Source organism: Bos indicus, chromosome 6 (assembly GCF_029378745.1).
Source record: "Bos indicus isolate NIAB-ARS_2022 breed Sahiwal x Tharparkar chromosome 6, NIAB-ARS_B.indTharparkar_mat_pri_1.0, whole genome shotgun sequence".
NCBI classification, from domain to species: Eukaryota; Metazoa; Chordata; class Mammalia; order Artiodactyla; family Bovidae; genus Bos; species Bos indicus.
In genome coordinates this window covers 103,589,747-103,605,183 of record NC_091765.1, presented here as the reverse complement: position 1 = coordinate 103,605,183, position 15,437 = coordinate 103,589,747, and the positions used below count along the sequence as shown (strand labels likewise).

Genomic DNA, 15,437 nt, shown 5'->3' with positions numbered 1-15,437 from the left:
GCCCAGAGGTCATTCTTCCCCACTGCCTGTCTCCAAGGGGCTGTGATTCTCACCGGTGCCCCCTTGGCATCTGACGGGGATTTGGAGGAAGATTCCTTTATATTCTTGCTCCCCCCAGCAGCTGGGCCTTGACTAGACACAGGAAAGGTTGCCCGGAGACCACATCTCATCTTCTTTCCCAGGATAGAAGGAATCTGGAGGGCTCCCCACTCAGGCCACCCCTGCCCCTCCCAGGCCAAGGCTGGATAGGCCTTTGGGGGCTGGTTGCCAAGGGGGACCTAGTTCAGTCCCCAAAGTGCCTGGACAGAGACCAAACCCTGGCCCATGATGCTGGTGATGAGAGGGGTCTGGTAGAGAGGTTGCTCCATTCTTCAGACGACTCCGTCCCCTCCCTCAGGTCCCCTCCCCAGAAAGTGGCACCACCACCATGGCCTGCACCACCAGTCAGACCACATCCTGCTTCCACACCCTCTCGTTCAGCTGGGGATGCTCTTGTCTCTCCTGGTCCAGGAGTTGTCCTCAGATGCCTGCCCCGGGCCAGGCCTCCTCACTTTCCCTGGAAGGCTGCCCGGCTCCCTCCTTGGTCTCCCTGGCCTGTCTCCGCACAGCCTGGATGGGTCTCAAACTGCCGCTGCCCTGCAGCCCGGCCCTCAATTCTCCTTCTGCCCAGGGCTCAACCCCAGCACCAAGCCTGGCACTTGTTTTAGGGCCTGCCCCAGCTTCCCGGCTGTCCACTCAGCCTCTTTTCTCCTTCCCGTGTCCTCTGCCCAGACTCAGTTCTGCGCCACGTACACCTTCCCCACCGTGTTGCCAGCTCCTTCTCTGTCCACTGCCTTTTCTCCTGGGCAGTCCCCCACTGAAATGCCTACACACCGCTGTTCCTCCCCCTCCTTCACCCTTGCCTGGCTTGTACTGGCTTGTCCTGAAGGCTTGGTCTGGGCCTCTCGTGGAGAATCCCTGCCCTGCTCCTTTCCCGGGCTGAGGGTGGCCCCCTTCTGTGCATGCTGCCCCCCGCAAGTGCGCCATCCTGGTGGCTGTTTGTTTGGGTGTCATCCTTCCCATCCGGACGAGTTTGCGAGTTTGCAAAGGCTGGCCCTGTGGGATCCTCAGTGGGGTGGGGAGGCCCAGCACAGGCCGGGCACAGAATCAGCCCACAGTCCATGCCCACTGACCCACCCTGGCCAGGCGGGAGCATCCCCAGCCTGATTCCCCCTTAGTCCTGTGAACTTGGCACATTGGTAGAGCTGGAATGTTCCTTGGTTTGGCCCTTAAGACTCTGGGACAAAAATAGGTACCTGGGAGTCTCCAAGGGCTTTGTGCCCTTGTCTTGAGCAGCCTCGTGCCAGGCGGCTGGGCTGTCCAGGCCAGAGCAGACATCCCAGACCCTGAGAACCCCTGGACCCTCTAGCTTTGGGCTCAGTCACAGATGGGTTTCAGAATTAACATTTTGTTGTAATTCCAGAAACCTTCACATTCATTATAGAAAATTAGGGGAGCATATTTAGAAAAAAAAATAAAATAAAAACTACTTCAGTGGCTCAGTGGTATAAAGAATCTGCCTGCCAATGCAGGAGACACAGGAGACAGGTTCGATCCCTGGATTGGGAAGATCTCCCGGAGGAGGAAATGACAACCCACTCCAGTATTCTTGCCTGGGATATCCCATGGACAAAGGAGCGTGGCAAGCTGCAGTCCGTGAGGTCACAAAGAGCCGGACGTGACTGAACGCCTGAGCACACACCTACCCTCTTCACCCAGACGTAGACACTATTGCTGTCTGTTGGAGGGGGGGCATTTTCTTCCATCTTTTTCTGCAGATGCATTTTGTTTTCATCTAAATAGACTCAGGGCAGTATCTCAATGTTGCTATAAATCCTGCTCAACAGAGTTATACAAACACGTCCTTACCTTTAAATATTCTTACACAAGTTGTGGCTAATGGCTGTGTAGTGTAGCAGCATCTAGAGGGGCTGTGAGTTTCACACCTGCCCTCTCTGGATGGTGCTGGAATGTATGATGGACACACCCGAGAGGCGTCCTGTAGGAGCAGAGACATGGAGGTCCGCAGATGGGTGTGGATGTGGGGTGGGTGTGAAACAGTGGGCATCCCAGGTTATTCCCCTGTAGCTGGCATCAGAGCACGTGAATGTCTTTGAGTCTTCCCCTGAGGGCTTGTTTCAGAGGTGGGTGGTCCCCTGGGGGTCGAGAGCCAAGTGGGCTTGGCCCTTATAAGCAAGGGTTAGAGAGCTTGGGAGAGGGCAATGGCAACCCACTCCCCGTACTCTTGCCTGGAGAATCCCATGGACGGAGGAGCCTGGTGGGCTGCCGTCTATGGGATCGCACAGAGCCACACACGACTGAAGCGACTTAGCAGCAGCAGCAGAGAGCTTGGGCTGAAGTCCACATGCTGCCATTCTCCACCTGTCAGTAGTTATGTGGTCCCAGCAGCCCCCTTGCAGGGGTGGCAGATCCTCAACCGAGCTCTGTGGTTGCTGGCGTTTTTGTGTTTTGCTGGGGTAAAATTATGCCTGGGTGCTCATGTGGAAAGAATGCCAGCCACTCTGGATCTGACACAATGACAGGTTCCAAGCCTCCGCTCTGCTCTGACCGTGGGGTGGCGGTCAGGATTGACCGCCCCTCCTTGTAGGCATTGGAGGAGCCTTGGAGGCGGGGCGGAGTGCAATGCTGATGCTCTGTTCTGTGGTTGAGATTCAGGATGCCGGGCTGGGCCGGAGGGAGGGACCTGCTTTCTTTGGTCACAGAGCGAGATGGGGCCAGCTCTTCTCCAGCCAGGGCTCCTTCCCCCAGGCCAGACTGCCTCAGATGTACCTTGCAAAGCACGGAAGCAGGGATTCTGAGTGAATGAGATGCCGGAAAGAAGACTGTCAGAGAAGGAAGGACCAGACACCACTGTGGGTCCCTCCACCAGGAGAGCATCTGTAGTCTTCTCTGTGACCCATCCATGGCAATGGGTCATTTTGTTTGTTTTTAAGTAACAAGGCCTTTGATCCATAAAGGGTTTGGCCGACTCTCAGGAAATCTGAAAATTAATCCTCCTCTGTTCGTCCATTCTCACTAACTAGAGATTTCACTTTAAAAGTTTCGTTGTGATTGTAATGTGACATGCATGATACTTAGCCCAAGAGGCCAGCCAGAAGCTACCTGTTCTGAAATTTCTATTATAAGGTGTCTTTCAACTGAATGTGCCTTTGTTTTGCACTTGAGAGAAATGGCTTTTTTTTTTTTTTAATGATTGATAGTTTGCAGACTGCTTTCTCTTTCTTCACACCCTTACACCCCAGAGCACCCCTTCACTGGAGGCATTATTCCCTCTTTACAGATGGGGAAACTGAGGCCTTGTGAGGTTACGTGCTCAGTCGCTCAGTTGTCCGCCTCTCTTCAACCCCATACACTGTAGCCCGCTAAGCTCCTCTTTTCTATCAGATTTTTCAGGCAAGAATACTGGAGTGGGTTTTCATTTTCTCTTCTAGGGGATCTTCCCAAACCAGGGATTGAACCCGCATCTCTTGGGTCTCTCGCATTGGCAGGTGGGTTCTTTACCACTAAGCCACCAGGGAAGCCCTGCTGCTGCTGCTAAGTCACTTCAGTCATGCCCGACTCTGTGTGACCCCATAGATGGCAGCCCACCAGGCTCCCCCGTCCCTGGGATTCTCCAGGCAAGAGTACTGGAGTGGGGTGCCATTGCCTTCTCTGAGGGAAGCCCTAAGTAGCTACTAAAGAAAGGTAGAACGGACATTCACTCCCTGGGTTGGCTTTTGGTGGAAAAATTGTGTCCTGCTGGTGAGGGATGGTACTGTCCCTCCTGACCCATCCTTCCTCATAGATGGGGAGACAGACAGGTGTGAGTCCTTCTTGTCCACCTGGCAGAGAGGGCTCTCCAGGAGACCTGCCTTGGGTGCTGTGTGGTTCCCTGAGAGCAGGTGATGGAGACAGGACTTGGGGCAGAGGCAGCTGGGAAACTCCCAGAAGGGGGCGAGTTGGGCCCTTGACTTGAACGACGTGTTGGATTGGTCCTGGCGGAGAGGGCACTTCCAGGTCTTGGGGGCACTTTGAGAGCTAAGGCGTGGGGGTCACAGAACTGCAGGTTTGGGAGTGAGTGACAGAGGAAGAGAAAGCATGGTGGGGATTGGATAGCAGAGGCAGGTGGACAGATTTTGAGAGGCCTCTTTTTCAGAAACAAGGTCTTTCTGAATGAGAGGCTCTGTGGTTTTGAATTCTAGCTCCAAGACTCTGAGCTACGAGGCCTTGGGTAGGGATCTCACCTTTCTGGAGCCGAGGTTGCTGTCTGTGAAAGCGGGTGAGCATGGAAGGACAGGTTATCTCACCATCCACCACAGCCGGGTAACACCAGGACGCTCCTCCCGGGCCAGCCACCCCCACCCGCACCCCTAGGAGAAATCGGTGGAAATTGCTGAGAAGGGCACGTTCCAGACATGCTTGTTGCGTTGTTAGTAGTGACAGAGGATCCCTGGTATAAGTCAGCTCTCCGAAGGCCAGCTGCCCTCTGCCACTCCAGGAAGGTAGCACTTGATTCCTGGGCAGTGGGAGCCACAGGAGATGGTGAGGTCAGACGTGACTCCTGTGGTTTGTCTCGGATCAGCCGGGGACCTGCACAGCTGGGTTCTGTCTGCCGAATCCGCGGCTGACTTTCCCCGCGCCCCCCCCACCCCAGCTGGCCGCCCGCCCACGGGGCCTGCCTGCCCGTCTACCCAGATGATGGATTTCACAAAAGTTGCCTCTTTGTTTGGTTCCCGGAAGCCTGGCGTTTGGGAACAGCATTGAGCACTGCGTTGGTTTCCAAGCAGAGATCTGTGTGGCTTGACAAGCTTTTGGTTCACAGCCAAGGGGATGTTTTAAAATAAGGGCTCGGTCCCTCCAAGGGAGTCGTGCCCAGATTGAAATCTCCAGGGTCCTTTGGCGAATGCAGGTCTGATCTCTGGAGCCTCCTCTGACTCTTCTGGTGACGGCGGTCTCCAGGCACGCTTCAGGTACCCACTCCTGCAGGCTCGGGGGAGCCGGAGCTGGACACTTTGGATACCTGGGAGCCTGGCCCTTTTGGTCTCTGATCTCATGTAGTCCTCACAGTACCCCCATTTACAGTCGAGGAAACTGAGGGGCAGAGAGGAATGTGACCCGCTCAGGACCCCAGAACTGGCAGCACAGTGGCTGTGGTGGGTTAGTCTGGGAGCCGGATTCCTCACCCCCGGCCTTTCCCTGCTCTGCTCTCATTTCCTCATCTCAATGAAGAGGGTGGACGTGGCATTGAGCCTGGGGTGGGGGCCGTGGGATCCTTGGGGACAGCCCGCTCGGTGCACGCGGTCCTATCTGCTTCAGTGTCTGTGTCCACGGAAGCCCGTCCCCGCTCCCCAGGGCCCCGGCCTGGGGTCCCGGGGCTGGGGAAGGCCTGGAGCTCTCGGCCCCGCAGTCTGGGGCTCGTGGTCTCCCTCAGTTGTGTCAGTGGTGATTTTCGCCTTGTTGCTAAACAACAGTATTGACTAATCGAGCCCTTTGCCCCTGTTGGTCATCGGATCTCTTTGCTTGCCAGTCTGTTCCAGTCATCGGTTCCGACACACCAGCCCCCCGGTTTCCATCACCCACGTCTAGCGTGGGCTCATATCCGGTGCCATCAGGCTCGCCGAGTTGTGTCCTGGGGTTCAAGCCTGGTGTGGGGGCTTTGGAGTTGGCCAGGCCTGACCACATCCTGCTCCAGGGGCTGTGTTCCCCCCACACCTGTCTTCCACCCCTCTTCCTCTCCCCCTTTCCCTCCCTCCCTCTGCTTCTCATGTTTATTTTTTTTTAATATTTTATTATTCATTTATTTAGCTGTACCAGGTCTTCACTGAGGCATGCAGGATAATTTCGTTGCAGAATGTAGGATCGAATTCTCTGACCAGGGATCGAACCTGGACCCCCTGCATTGGGAGCTCACAGTTTTAGCCACTGGACCACCAGGGAAGCCCCTCTCAAGTTTATTTTAAACTTCCACTTTGTGCCAGTGTATTCGTTTCCTAGGGCTCTAAGGAGAAATTGACAGAAACTTGGTGGCTTTAAACAGCAGAAACTTTGTCTCACAGCTCTGGAGGCACAGGTCCACGATCAGGATGTTGGCGGGGTTGGTGTCCCGGGGGGCTCTGCGGGAGAGTTCTTCCTTGTCTTTCCTGACTTCGGGTGTTGTTGGTGTCTCTGGGCCTGCAGCCACATCTCCCATCTCTGCCCCCTCCTCTACGTGGCATCCTCTTCTCTGTCTGTGTGTTACCCTCTTATAAGGACCCCAGTCCTTGATTAGGGCCCACCCTAAGCCAGGATGCTCTCTTGTCAAGATTCTTGATTACATCTGCAAAGTACCCTGTCTTCCAAATAAGGTCCCCTGCACAGATTTTGGGTGGACAGACTGGGAGACCATCTTCATTCCAATGCAGCCAGATGCTGTCCCCAGGGCTCCATGTGGACCATCTCACTGAATCCTCCCGACCTGCCGCATCTCCATTTCTCAGATGAGCACACCCGAGGCCCGGGACTCAAGTCCTGGAGACTGAGGGTCCAGCTCATGGCTGCTGTGGGACCTGCCAGGCCAGCAGGCCTTGAGCAAGTTTCCTCCCTCAACTTCCTCATCTGTAAAATGGGAGTGTCTTTGCGGGGGCTGTCGTGAGATTGAGTGAGATCACGTGGAATGCTGGGCAGCGCCCTTCCATTTCCCTTTGCCGTCCCGTCTCTCAACCAAAAGCTAGGGGCCAGGGCAGCCTGGGCCTGGCTGGCCTCGTGTATTTGACCCCCTGGTTTTTCTCGCATCAGGATGGCTTCCAGCGCCTCTCCTCCGAGCTCCTCTGGCCCCCAGCTTCCGCCGCCACCGCAGTCCCAAGCCCGCTCACGGCTCAACGCCACCACCTCGGTGGAGCAGGAGTTCAGTGGGGCGCCCCCCGCTCCTGGACCCCAAGTTGGACCTGGATCAGATGTGAGAGACCCAGCTGCCCCGGCCATGCCCCAGGCCTCGCGGGCCAGGAGCCGAGAGAGGATGGATGGAACAGGTAAGGGGCGGGCCCGGGATGCCGGACTGTCCTCCCCGGGGGGTGTTCTGTGGGCAGCGTGGACACCCAGGTCTTGGCATGTGGGCCACATGCCCCTGCAAGGTTCCTTCCACGGGCGGCTGTCCCCTGAAGTCGGGCCCAACCACTCCACCCAGGCCTGTCGACTCCCACCTCCCAGCAGGATCTGCTCCCAAGTTCATAGACTTGGGCTGCAGCAGATGTCATGTTTCCTTCCATTATTTATCATCGAATGCACTAGCTCCCACCTGCTCAGGGACTTGGCAGGTGGTCTGCACCAGGCGCTGTGTGGTGGGAGGTGGCTGGAGGCAGGCTCCCCTCTGGTCCCCCCCAGCACTCGGGGCGCCCACGTCATCATCCCTTGTCCACCATGGCCACTCCTCAAGTGGCCATTTGGTCAGGTTGCTGTGCCTGGTCTGGGGGCCCCCCGTGGCCACTCCCCTTGGAGGCCAGCTGACACCCTGGAATTCACCTGGGCCCGTGGCCCAGGTCCCCACTGCCCTCTGGACCACCATCCTCCATGCCCAGGCCTGGCGGCCAAGGATGGCCCCAAACCCCAGTCCACTCTTGGGCCCCCCTCAGGTTTCCAGTCTGTCCCAGGAAGCACTTCTCAGGGGCCGAGATGAGACAGTGTGAGGCCCCGGGTGGGCTGGGACCACTGGTTGTTGTGCCATTGACATTGGGGGAGGGTCACCAGGGTTTGGTCAGTCCACCTGCTGCTCACTGAGCACGGCCTGGTGCCAGCCCTGAGTGGCCATCAGTGGCATAGGTGAGCCCTGCCTCTGAAGAGTCCACAATCTCCTGGAAACACGGGACCTGGGGAGCACAGAGGTGGCCCTGGTACTGGGCTGGGGAGGGAGCTGGAGGCCTGCCTTGGGAAGAGAGGATGCCTGAGCAAGTTGGAGCCTGTAGGGGGAGAGAGCACAGCACGGGCAAGGGCCAGAGGGAAGAACTGACCTCGCCTTGGGTGGGCTTGGCCTGGAGAGAGCCTTGGACCTCCCAGGTGGTGGGGTGGAAGGAAGGATGGAAGGATCGGAGTGGTTATGCTTGTGTGTCAGGCTTGTGATTGAGCTACAGCAGGAGTGAGCAGGACCGGGCAGCGGGCCGTAACAGGAGCTGCCATGAAAGGCTCCTTTGCGCTTCGGGGGCTGTTGTAGGTGAAAAAAGCCTCAAGCCTTGCTGTGAGTTTCATAAAAGCAAGGATCCCTGGGTCTCCGGCTGTGATGTTTGGGGAGAACATAGCTGGCATCAATGTTGCTTTTTCTAATAACTCACGCGGTGCTTCTCAGTATGTCTGTCTTATACTCACAGTGACCAACCCTGTGAAATAGGGGCCTTGGCTTTCACTGTAGGTACAGCGATCAAAACAGAGCCCACTGGGGACACGAGCTCCAGGGGTGGTGAAAGCCCCGCGGCTTCTCTTCGTGGCTCACCGCCTGTTGGGCTTTCTGACCTCTGCCCACAGTAAGAAATACATGTACCGTAGTCATAACCTGGCCCACGCCCACGTGCCTGCATGCACACACACACGCACACGCACACGCAGTGGGGATGGAAATTTCCAAAACAATACTTGCCTTTACAGTGTGCCTGGCTGTCTGTTAAGTCTCCATGCTCTTGCTTTTATGTGCAAACAAATGCTGCTTTGGGCAGGTCAGTTGGTTCTGTGACCTTCTGGGTCGACGTCTGCAGTTTGAAAACCGCTGTCTGGTTTGGCGCCAGTGCTGATTTCCTGCCCACCCCGGCCGGGACGCCAGAGCATGCGTCTCTCCATACGAGCTGTTTATGTATGGAGCATCCGGAGCACGAGGTGGTACAGGAAGGGCCGAGACAGCCGGGGTGGGATGCTTGGCTGGGCTATTGACCTTGAGCTGTGTGCCCTCTCCAGGGAGTCGGGAGGCCTCTCTGAGACTGTTTCTGTGAAGTCAGAGCAGCCACGTGGAGCCTGCGTGCTGGGACCTCGTGCTCATCAGCCCGGCACGTGGGATGTGGTGCTGAGTCAAGGCCCCTGGTCCCTTAGGTACCTGTGTGGTGCTGTGGGGGAAGGGGTACGTGCCCTGAGCTACAGAAGCCGATGTGCTGCGTGGGTGTCATCAAGCCTCCTCCCCTCCGCCCCTTCCTCTTCAGGACCCTCCTGGGGCGTCGCCATGTGCGTTGAGGCATCCGTCCAGTTTTAGGGCCCCACCCAGTCCCTCTTGGGTGACCGGCCTTAACCTCGGCTTCGGGCCCCGTGTGTCCATGTGCAGCGACTTCGTGTGAGTGTCAGGCTCTTTTCTCCTCCTGGGAGGCTTGTGCTGCAGACTGTGCGTGTGTGTGTGTGTGCACATGTGTGTGTGCACACGTGTGCATGTGCTTTCTCGCGTCTTGCACCACCACAAGGCAAGATGCCGTGACTTTTGTGGTCACAGGGTCCTCTCCCCCAGGTGCTCCGTATGAGTTAAGGGGGTCTCAGCCCCCACCCCACCCTTCTCCTGCTCACCCAGCCTTGTTGTTTTGTTTTCCCCTTGAGAAGCTGGCTGCCTGAGGTGACCACCCCCAGCTCAGCACCACCCCTACTCTGTGCAGAGGCCCCTGCCAGGTGCCCTGTGGACCCAGAGGCTTTACGTGACCCCTTACGGCAGCCCGAGAGAAAGGCTCTGTCCCTGTCTCCATTTAGAGACCAGGAAACCAAGCCCCTGACTTGCCAGAGTGGCCAGCACTGAGTGATGATGGGTGCAGGGGTGACCCCAGTCTCCTGTCCCATTAAGGCCCCCTGCCCCCAGCAGAGCTGCAGGGATCTCCCCCAGTCTCCTGTCCCATAAGGCCTCCTGCCCCCAGCAGAGCTGCAGGGATCTCCGGACTCTGGAGGGTGAACCAAGCCTGTGCTCCCCTGTGTAATCGTGCTGGACTAATGCCTACCTTACCCCAGAAACACACCCACTGGGCCCTTCTGAGCTCCACATCTCCTTCAGAGATCTCTGCTTTGTCTCCAAGGCCTTTGGGCAGACCCAGGCCTGATCCGGAATCTTGGTCCAGCCACAAACACCACCCCGCAGCCACAGGGCGCGGAGACCAGGGCTGGAAACATGCTTGGTTTCAATCTGGGTGAAGCGAAACAGCCTCCGGGGACAGACCGAGTCAAGACTGCCAGTTTCAGATAAGGAGAGTCGGGAAACAGATGTGGTCTCCATTGGCTTCTGTCCCCGAGGGGAGGGGCGGAGAGTACTGAGCAAGTTCTGGGCAGGTTGGCGGCCTCGGGCTCCCAACCCCACATGTCTGGGCTGTGCTGCGTCCCTTTCCTTTGTGCTGTCACCATTGCTGAATGGAACACAGCAGACCCCGCCCTGCCAGCCCTGCACAGCTCAGAGATCATCCACCCAGGGAGGGACTGGGGTTAGTTTTCATTAACTCCCCTGTCCATCTAGCAAAGTTCTGCTGAGCATCAGTCAAGTACCAGTAAGTACTTCCAAGAGGAAGATGGCATAGCACCTTCCAGGCTAGGCCTCACTTGTGGTCCTTGTCTATGTTAACTCACTTCTCCAGCCACGTCCAGTTCAGTTCAGTTCAGTCGCTCAGTTGCGTCCGACTCTTTGTGACCCCACAGGCTGCAGCACGCCAGGCCTCCCTGTCCATCACCAACTCCTGGAGTCTACTCATGTCCATTGAGTCAGTGATGCCATCCAACCATCTCATCCTCTGTCGTCCCCTTCTCCTCTGGCCTTCAATCTTTCCCAGCATCAGGGTCTTTTCAAATGAGTCAGTTCTTCGCATCAGATGGCCGAAGTATTGGAGTTTCAGATTCATCATCAGTCCTTCCGATGAATATTTGGGACTGATTCCCTTTAGGATGGACTGGTTGGATCTCCTTGCAGTCCAAGAGACTCTCAGGAGTCTTCTCCCAACACCACAGTTCAAAAGCATCAATTCTTCAGCGCTTAGTTTTCTTTATAGTCCAACTCTCACATTCATACATGACTACTTGAAAAAATATAGCCTTGACTAGATGGACTTTTGTTGACAAAGTAATGTCTCTGCTTTTTAATATGCTGTCTAGGTTGGTCATAGCTTTTCTTCCAAGGAGCATGCATCAGGGGTTAAGTAGAGGACCCCAGGCCACCAGCTGGTGAGAGGTCAAGTTGAGATGGAACACAGTCTGCGAGTCTGTGCTCAGCCACCGTGATGGCCTCTGGTGGCAGCGGTGACCACAGATGGAGCTCTGGAGTGCCCCAGGGCCCTGGGCCTGCCTCCTGCATTGCGGCTCAGAGCAGCGCCCTGTGTACCAGCACAGCAGGGATGGCCCAGGCTGGTCTTCAGACTCGGGGGGGTGAAGGCTCAAGGGAAGGGAGAGACAGAAGAATCAAGTAACTCTGCCTCTGTGGGGGGCACCAGGCAGGGGCCATGGAGGACGAGGCGCCCTCTCTGCTAACCTCGCAGGGTTCACAGGCCCTCAGGAGTGTGCCAAGTCCACAAGGCCTCCAGTTCTGAGTGTGGGGCTGGCACTCGCTTAGGTGGCCACAGGGCTGCAGACAGGAATGGTGTCTGGAACCCCTGGTGGGTTCCGTTTGCCAGGAGGCATTCACCCTGGTGTTATCTGAGGGCCTGCCCAGTGGGTGCAGGAGATGGTGGGCAGGGCAGGCAGGGCCCACCTCTAGGAGGGAGACCCCGGGTCAGTGAGGGGAAGCCCAAACAGTGCAAGACACACAGGGCATGAGGGGCTCCAAGGGTGATGGCTCTGGGCAGCGGTTGGATGTGGGGTCAAGAGGTCAGACAGTCTCAAGTAGGGCCTCGAGGGTCAGGGTATGGAGAATGGGTGTTCTGGGGAGCATTAAAGCCTTTAAATGAGATGAGCAGCGTGATTTCTGTTACATGGAGATGACCTTGGACAACCATGGGAGCTGAGGCCAGCGTGATGAAGAGCGGTGGGTGGACTGGGCTTCAGGAGAGCTAGACTGACTCCAGGCCTCTGGCTGGAGTCATCAGGTGGGCCTGGGGGGTGGGCAGGCAGTTTCACAGTGGGATTCAGAGCTGGACAGAGGGAATGGGCCCCGAGGAAGGCCGGGAGGTGAGAGGAAGGCCGGGATGTGATGGGGTGAGGGGGTGGATGCAAAGCGCTGAGTCCCTGCTGCCCTGGGGACAAGTCACAGCCATAAACACTCAGTTTCTCCTTGTCCAGTGGAGGTGCTGGCTCGACGATCTCAGGAGCTCTGTACCGGATTATTTATCCTGACTCTGATGGAAGCCCTGATCTGTCTGGTTGCTGTAGCATCCCTGTGACCCCCTCACTCTAGGATGACCTGTTGTGAGGACAGATGGCTGGGGCAGTGAGGCTCTCTCAGGTCTGGTGGCTTCCTCAGATCTCAGGAAACTCGACAATATGCCCTTCATCCCTCACCTTTCCCCTCCTCTTTGCATTCCAAGTCTTGGGCGTCACCTCCTCCAAAAAGCCTCTCCCATCAGGATTGATGACTCCTGGCACCTCCATAGATTCCACTTGTGGACTGTGGCTGTCATCGCTGGCACCCTGGGTGGGTAGAGAGAGCTGGGGTTCCTACCTCTTTCTGCTCAGTGCCCTTGGTTCCCAGCACCCAGACCGGTCCAGGGCGGGTGCTCGGTAAATGTCTGCTGGGTGAGTGATGAGGGGCAAGGTCCATGACCCCCGCTCGGGCCTGTGGGAAGCTGGGACCTCCCGGCTGGGACCCCCGCCTTAGAGCTCAGCCAGGCCCCTGGAAGAGGCGGAGTCACAAGGCTTGTCCTTCCTGTGTATTCATGAGAACCAGGGTTAGCATCTCGAAGGCTGATGGGGCACCCCTGGCGCAGGGTGACCCAGCTACCCACAGTGATGAGAAGGACACACGGGATGCCCTTGGGTTCTTGTCACCTTTCCCTCAGCTCAGCCCACGCGGCGGGCATCAGGAGAGGACCAGGGACTCTGGGAGGCCAAGGCTTTGCCCCAGGGCCAGTGATGTAGAAGGGCAGCAGCCCCGAGAGACAGGAGCAACAAAGTTGCTCACTGCGTGTTTCAGATTGTGCTCTTCTTCTCAGAGCCTTTGGCGTGCATTCAGCAATTTAAACAATGCGCTCCAGCCAATCTAGATTGCAGCGGCCGGGTGAAACTGGAAGCCAGCTTCTCTCTCTTGCTCCCAGCCGGCTCCAGGAGAACTTGGTAGGGATCAAGGGGCTGGCAGAGCCCTCAGGGCTGCTGGGAGGAGATGCCTGAGGCTCCCCAGCCCAGGGACCCAGGGTGGTCCTGAAGAATGGGAGCATTTGACTTGCTCAGTACTCATCCTTGTCCATTTCTACTTAGAACCTGTTCAGATCAGGAAGGTGAGCTTGGCAGTTCAATCTCTGGGCCACACGTGTTCCAGGCGCCATGCTAGTATTTGGGGAGACAGAGCTGGAGACCCTTCCTTGTCGGTCCCACATCCATTCATCCCCCTGTCTGTTCAGCATTTGCTGATTTGTGTCCTGCCCAGGGCATGGAGATGGGCCAGACCTGCTGGACACAGATTGTCTCCATTAAAGGCCTGTGGGACCGTGAGAGATGCAGGAACACAGAGATGGGCTGTGCCGGGGGAGGGGACAATTTCCAGGGCCCTCCTTTCATTTCATGACAAAATGTTAGGCCATGAATAACTTCTGTGGAAAATTAATCATGGACAGAATAATCTTTTTAGCCAATAGATCTACACTTGAATCTTCCATGACCTTGGACTTGCAAATTCAGTTGGTCAGGAAAAGAGCTGTGAACTCACAGGAGGTACCTGGTGTTGAACTAGGACACGTGGCCTCAGTGAGCCAGGGAGGCCCTGGGGTCAGCAGAGAGAGGTAGGGCATGGAGAGGGGAAGCAGACGCACCTTGAGAACACCCAACTCTGGACCAGGCATCTAATCTCAAGTGTCCCATTCTTCATTAACAGTCCTACTGGCTGGATATTGACGATGGGATTGGACATGAGTCTCGCACAGTCACACAGCACTTTGATGCTGTCAACTGAAGAAAAAAAAAAAAAAGGCACAACCTAAAAGTTGAGAATTACATTTTATTTGGTGGACAAAATTGAAGACTTAACCCTGGAACACAGCCTCTCAGATCTCAGATTGCTCTGAAATACTGCTCCCAAGAGACAGGGGAGGAGCCAGGATACACAGGGGTTTTTGCAACAAAGACCAGGTAGTCAGAACATCAGTAGATTACTGTTAAAGAAAACCAGATATCTTGAGTCAGGGAATTTAGTGCTTTTCTGTGTATGGGGTAGATGCAAGAGTCTGGGCTCACGGAAATCATTCCTTTGATCTGCCCCTCAGCTCTCTGAGGTCAGTATCCTGTGCTTTCTCATCCTGTGTCTCCCCAGAGTGCATGGTAGGAGGGTCTGCCACATCCTTTGTTTACTGATAGATGCTCCATCACTCAGTTGTATCTGACTGTGACCCCATGGACTGTAGTCCGCCGGGCTCCTCTGTCCATGGAATTTTCCAGGCAAGAATGCTAAAGTGATTTCCCATTCCCTTCTCCAGTTTACCGATAGGGTAGCAATGTTCTTTCACTCCTGAGGCTCAGAGTGCTAAAGATTCACACTCGGGTCGGATTTCTCTAACCCCGCACACCCTCCTTCCCTGCCCTTCTCTTTGTTCTCTTAGCCTGAGCCCTTGGCTGGAGAGTGCATTCCAGGGCCGGCAGAGAGCGTGACAGCAGCCAGAAGGGAGAGCTGACCTTGATGACTTAAGAAGCACTGAGGTCCGGGGCCAGGGCTGGGGTGGATGTCCTGGGCCCAGGCCAAGTGAGGTCCCAGGACCTTGGTGAAGAAGCTCAGCAGGGGGAACTCCACAGTGGGACGGGTATCATCATGTTTGCAAGCCATCCACCAAGAGGGGTGCAGCACAGGGGCCTGTGAGTCTCAGGAAGAATCTTCCCCTTTGAGCCATCCCCAGCCACCTGCTTCCCCTTTGAGCCATCCCCAGCCACCTGCTCCCACTCCTGTGTGCCCCATACTGGACGCGGCCACTCTGCCTTTGAACTTCAGAGCTGTGTCACTGTAGGCCCCTGCCCTGCTGCCTCCCGACCGGGCACCCTGCACACAGGGGCTAACTCTGAGCCTGGTGGATGGAGCTGGTCCTGGGAAAGGTCTGGAGAGATGGGTTGGGATAGCTAGATATCCAGCACTGTTCCTAGGGACTGCTCTTATTTCCCTGAATTAAAGATCAAGAGTCTGTTAACCCCAGATAAGCACCTGCTAAGATGGGAGGTGACCATGGGTGGCGGCCAGGTGTGGTGTCGGGCAGAGGCCCCCTGTATTGGTTGCTTAAACTGGAAAAAGGGACTGGTGAAAAGTGATTAAAAAAAAACACAACTTTTTGTTATGCTACACACTGCAGGAGAGGGTATAGTGAAATCAG

The 15,437-nt window shown here is 56.3% G+C and overlaps 1 protein-coding gene across 2 annotated transcripts in view; it reads left to right on the top strand.

Annotated features, from left to right (window-relative positions):
* The window catches only part of WFS1 (wolframin ER transmembrane glycoprotein), a 31,970-nt gene that overhangs the window by 1,398 nt on the left and 15,135 nt on the right, over nucleotides 1-15,437 (top strand). The window contains exons 1-2 of one of the 2 annotated variants that reach the window (XM_070791769.1): nucleotides 4,987-5,009; nucleotides 6,814-7,046. In XM_070791769.1, the coding sequence (XP_070647870.1) occupies nucleotides 6,815-7,046 (232 nt within the window). In that variant the 5' untranslated portion in view covers nucleotides 4,987-5,009; nucleotide 6,814. Of the gene's footprint in view, nucleotides 1-4,986; nucleotides 5,010-6,813; nucleotides 7,047-15,437 lie in introns of those variants that run through there. The other variant, XM_070791768.1, reaches the window with a different exon arrangement.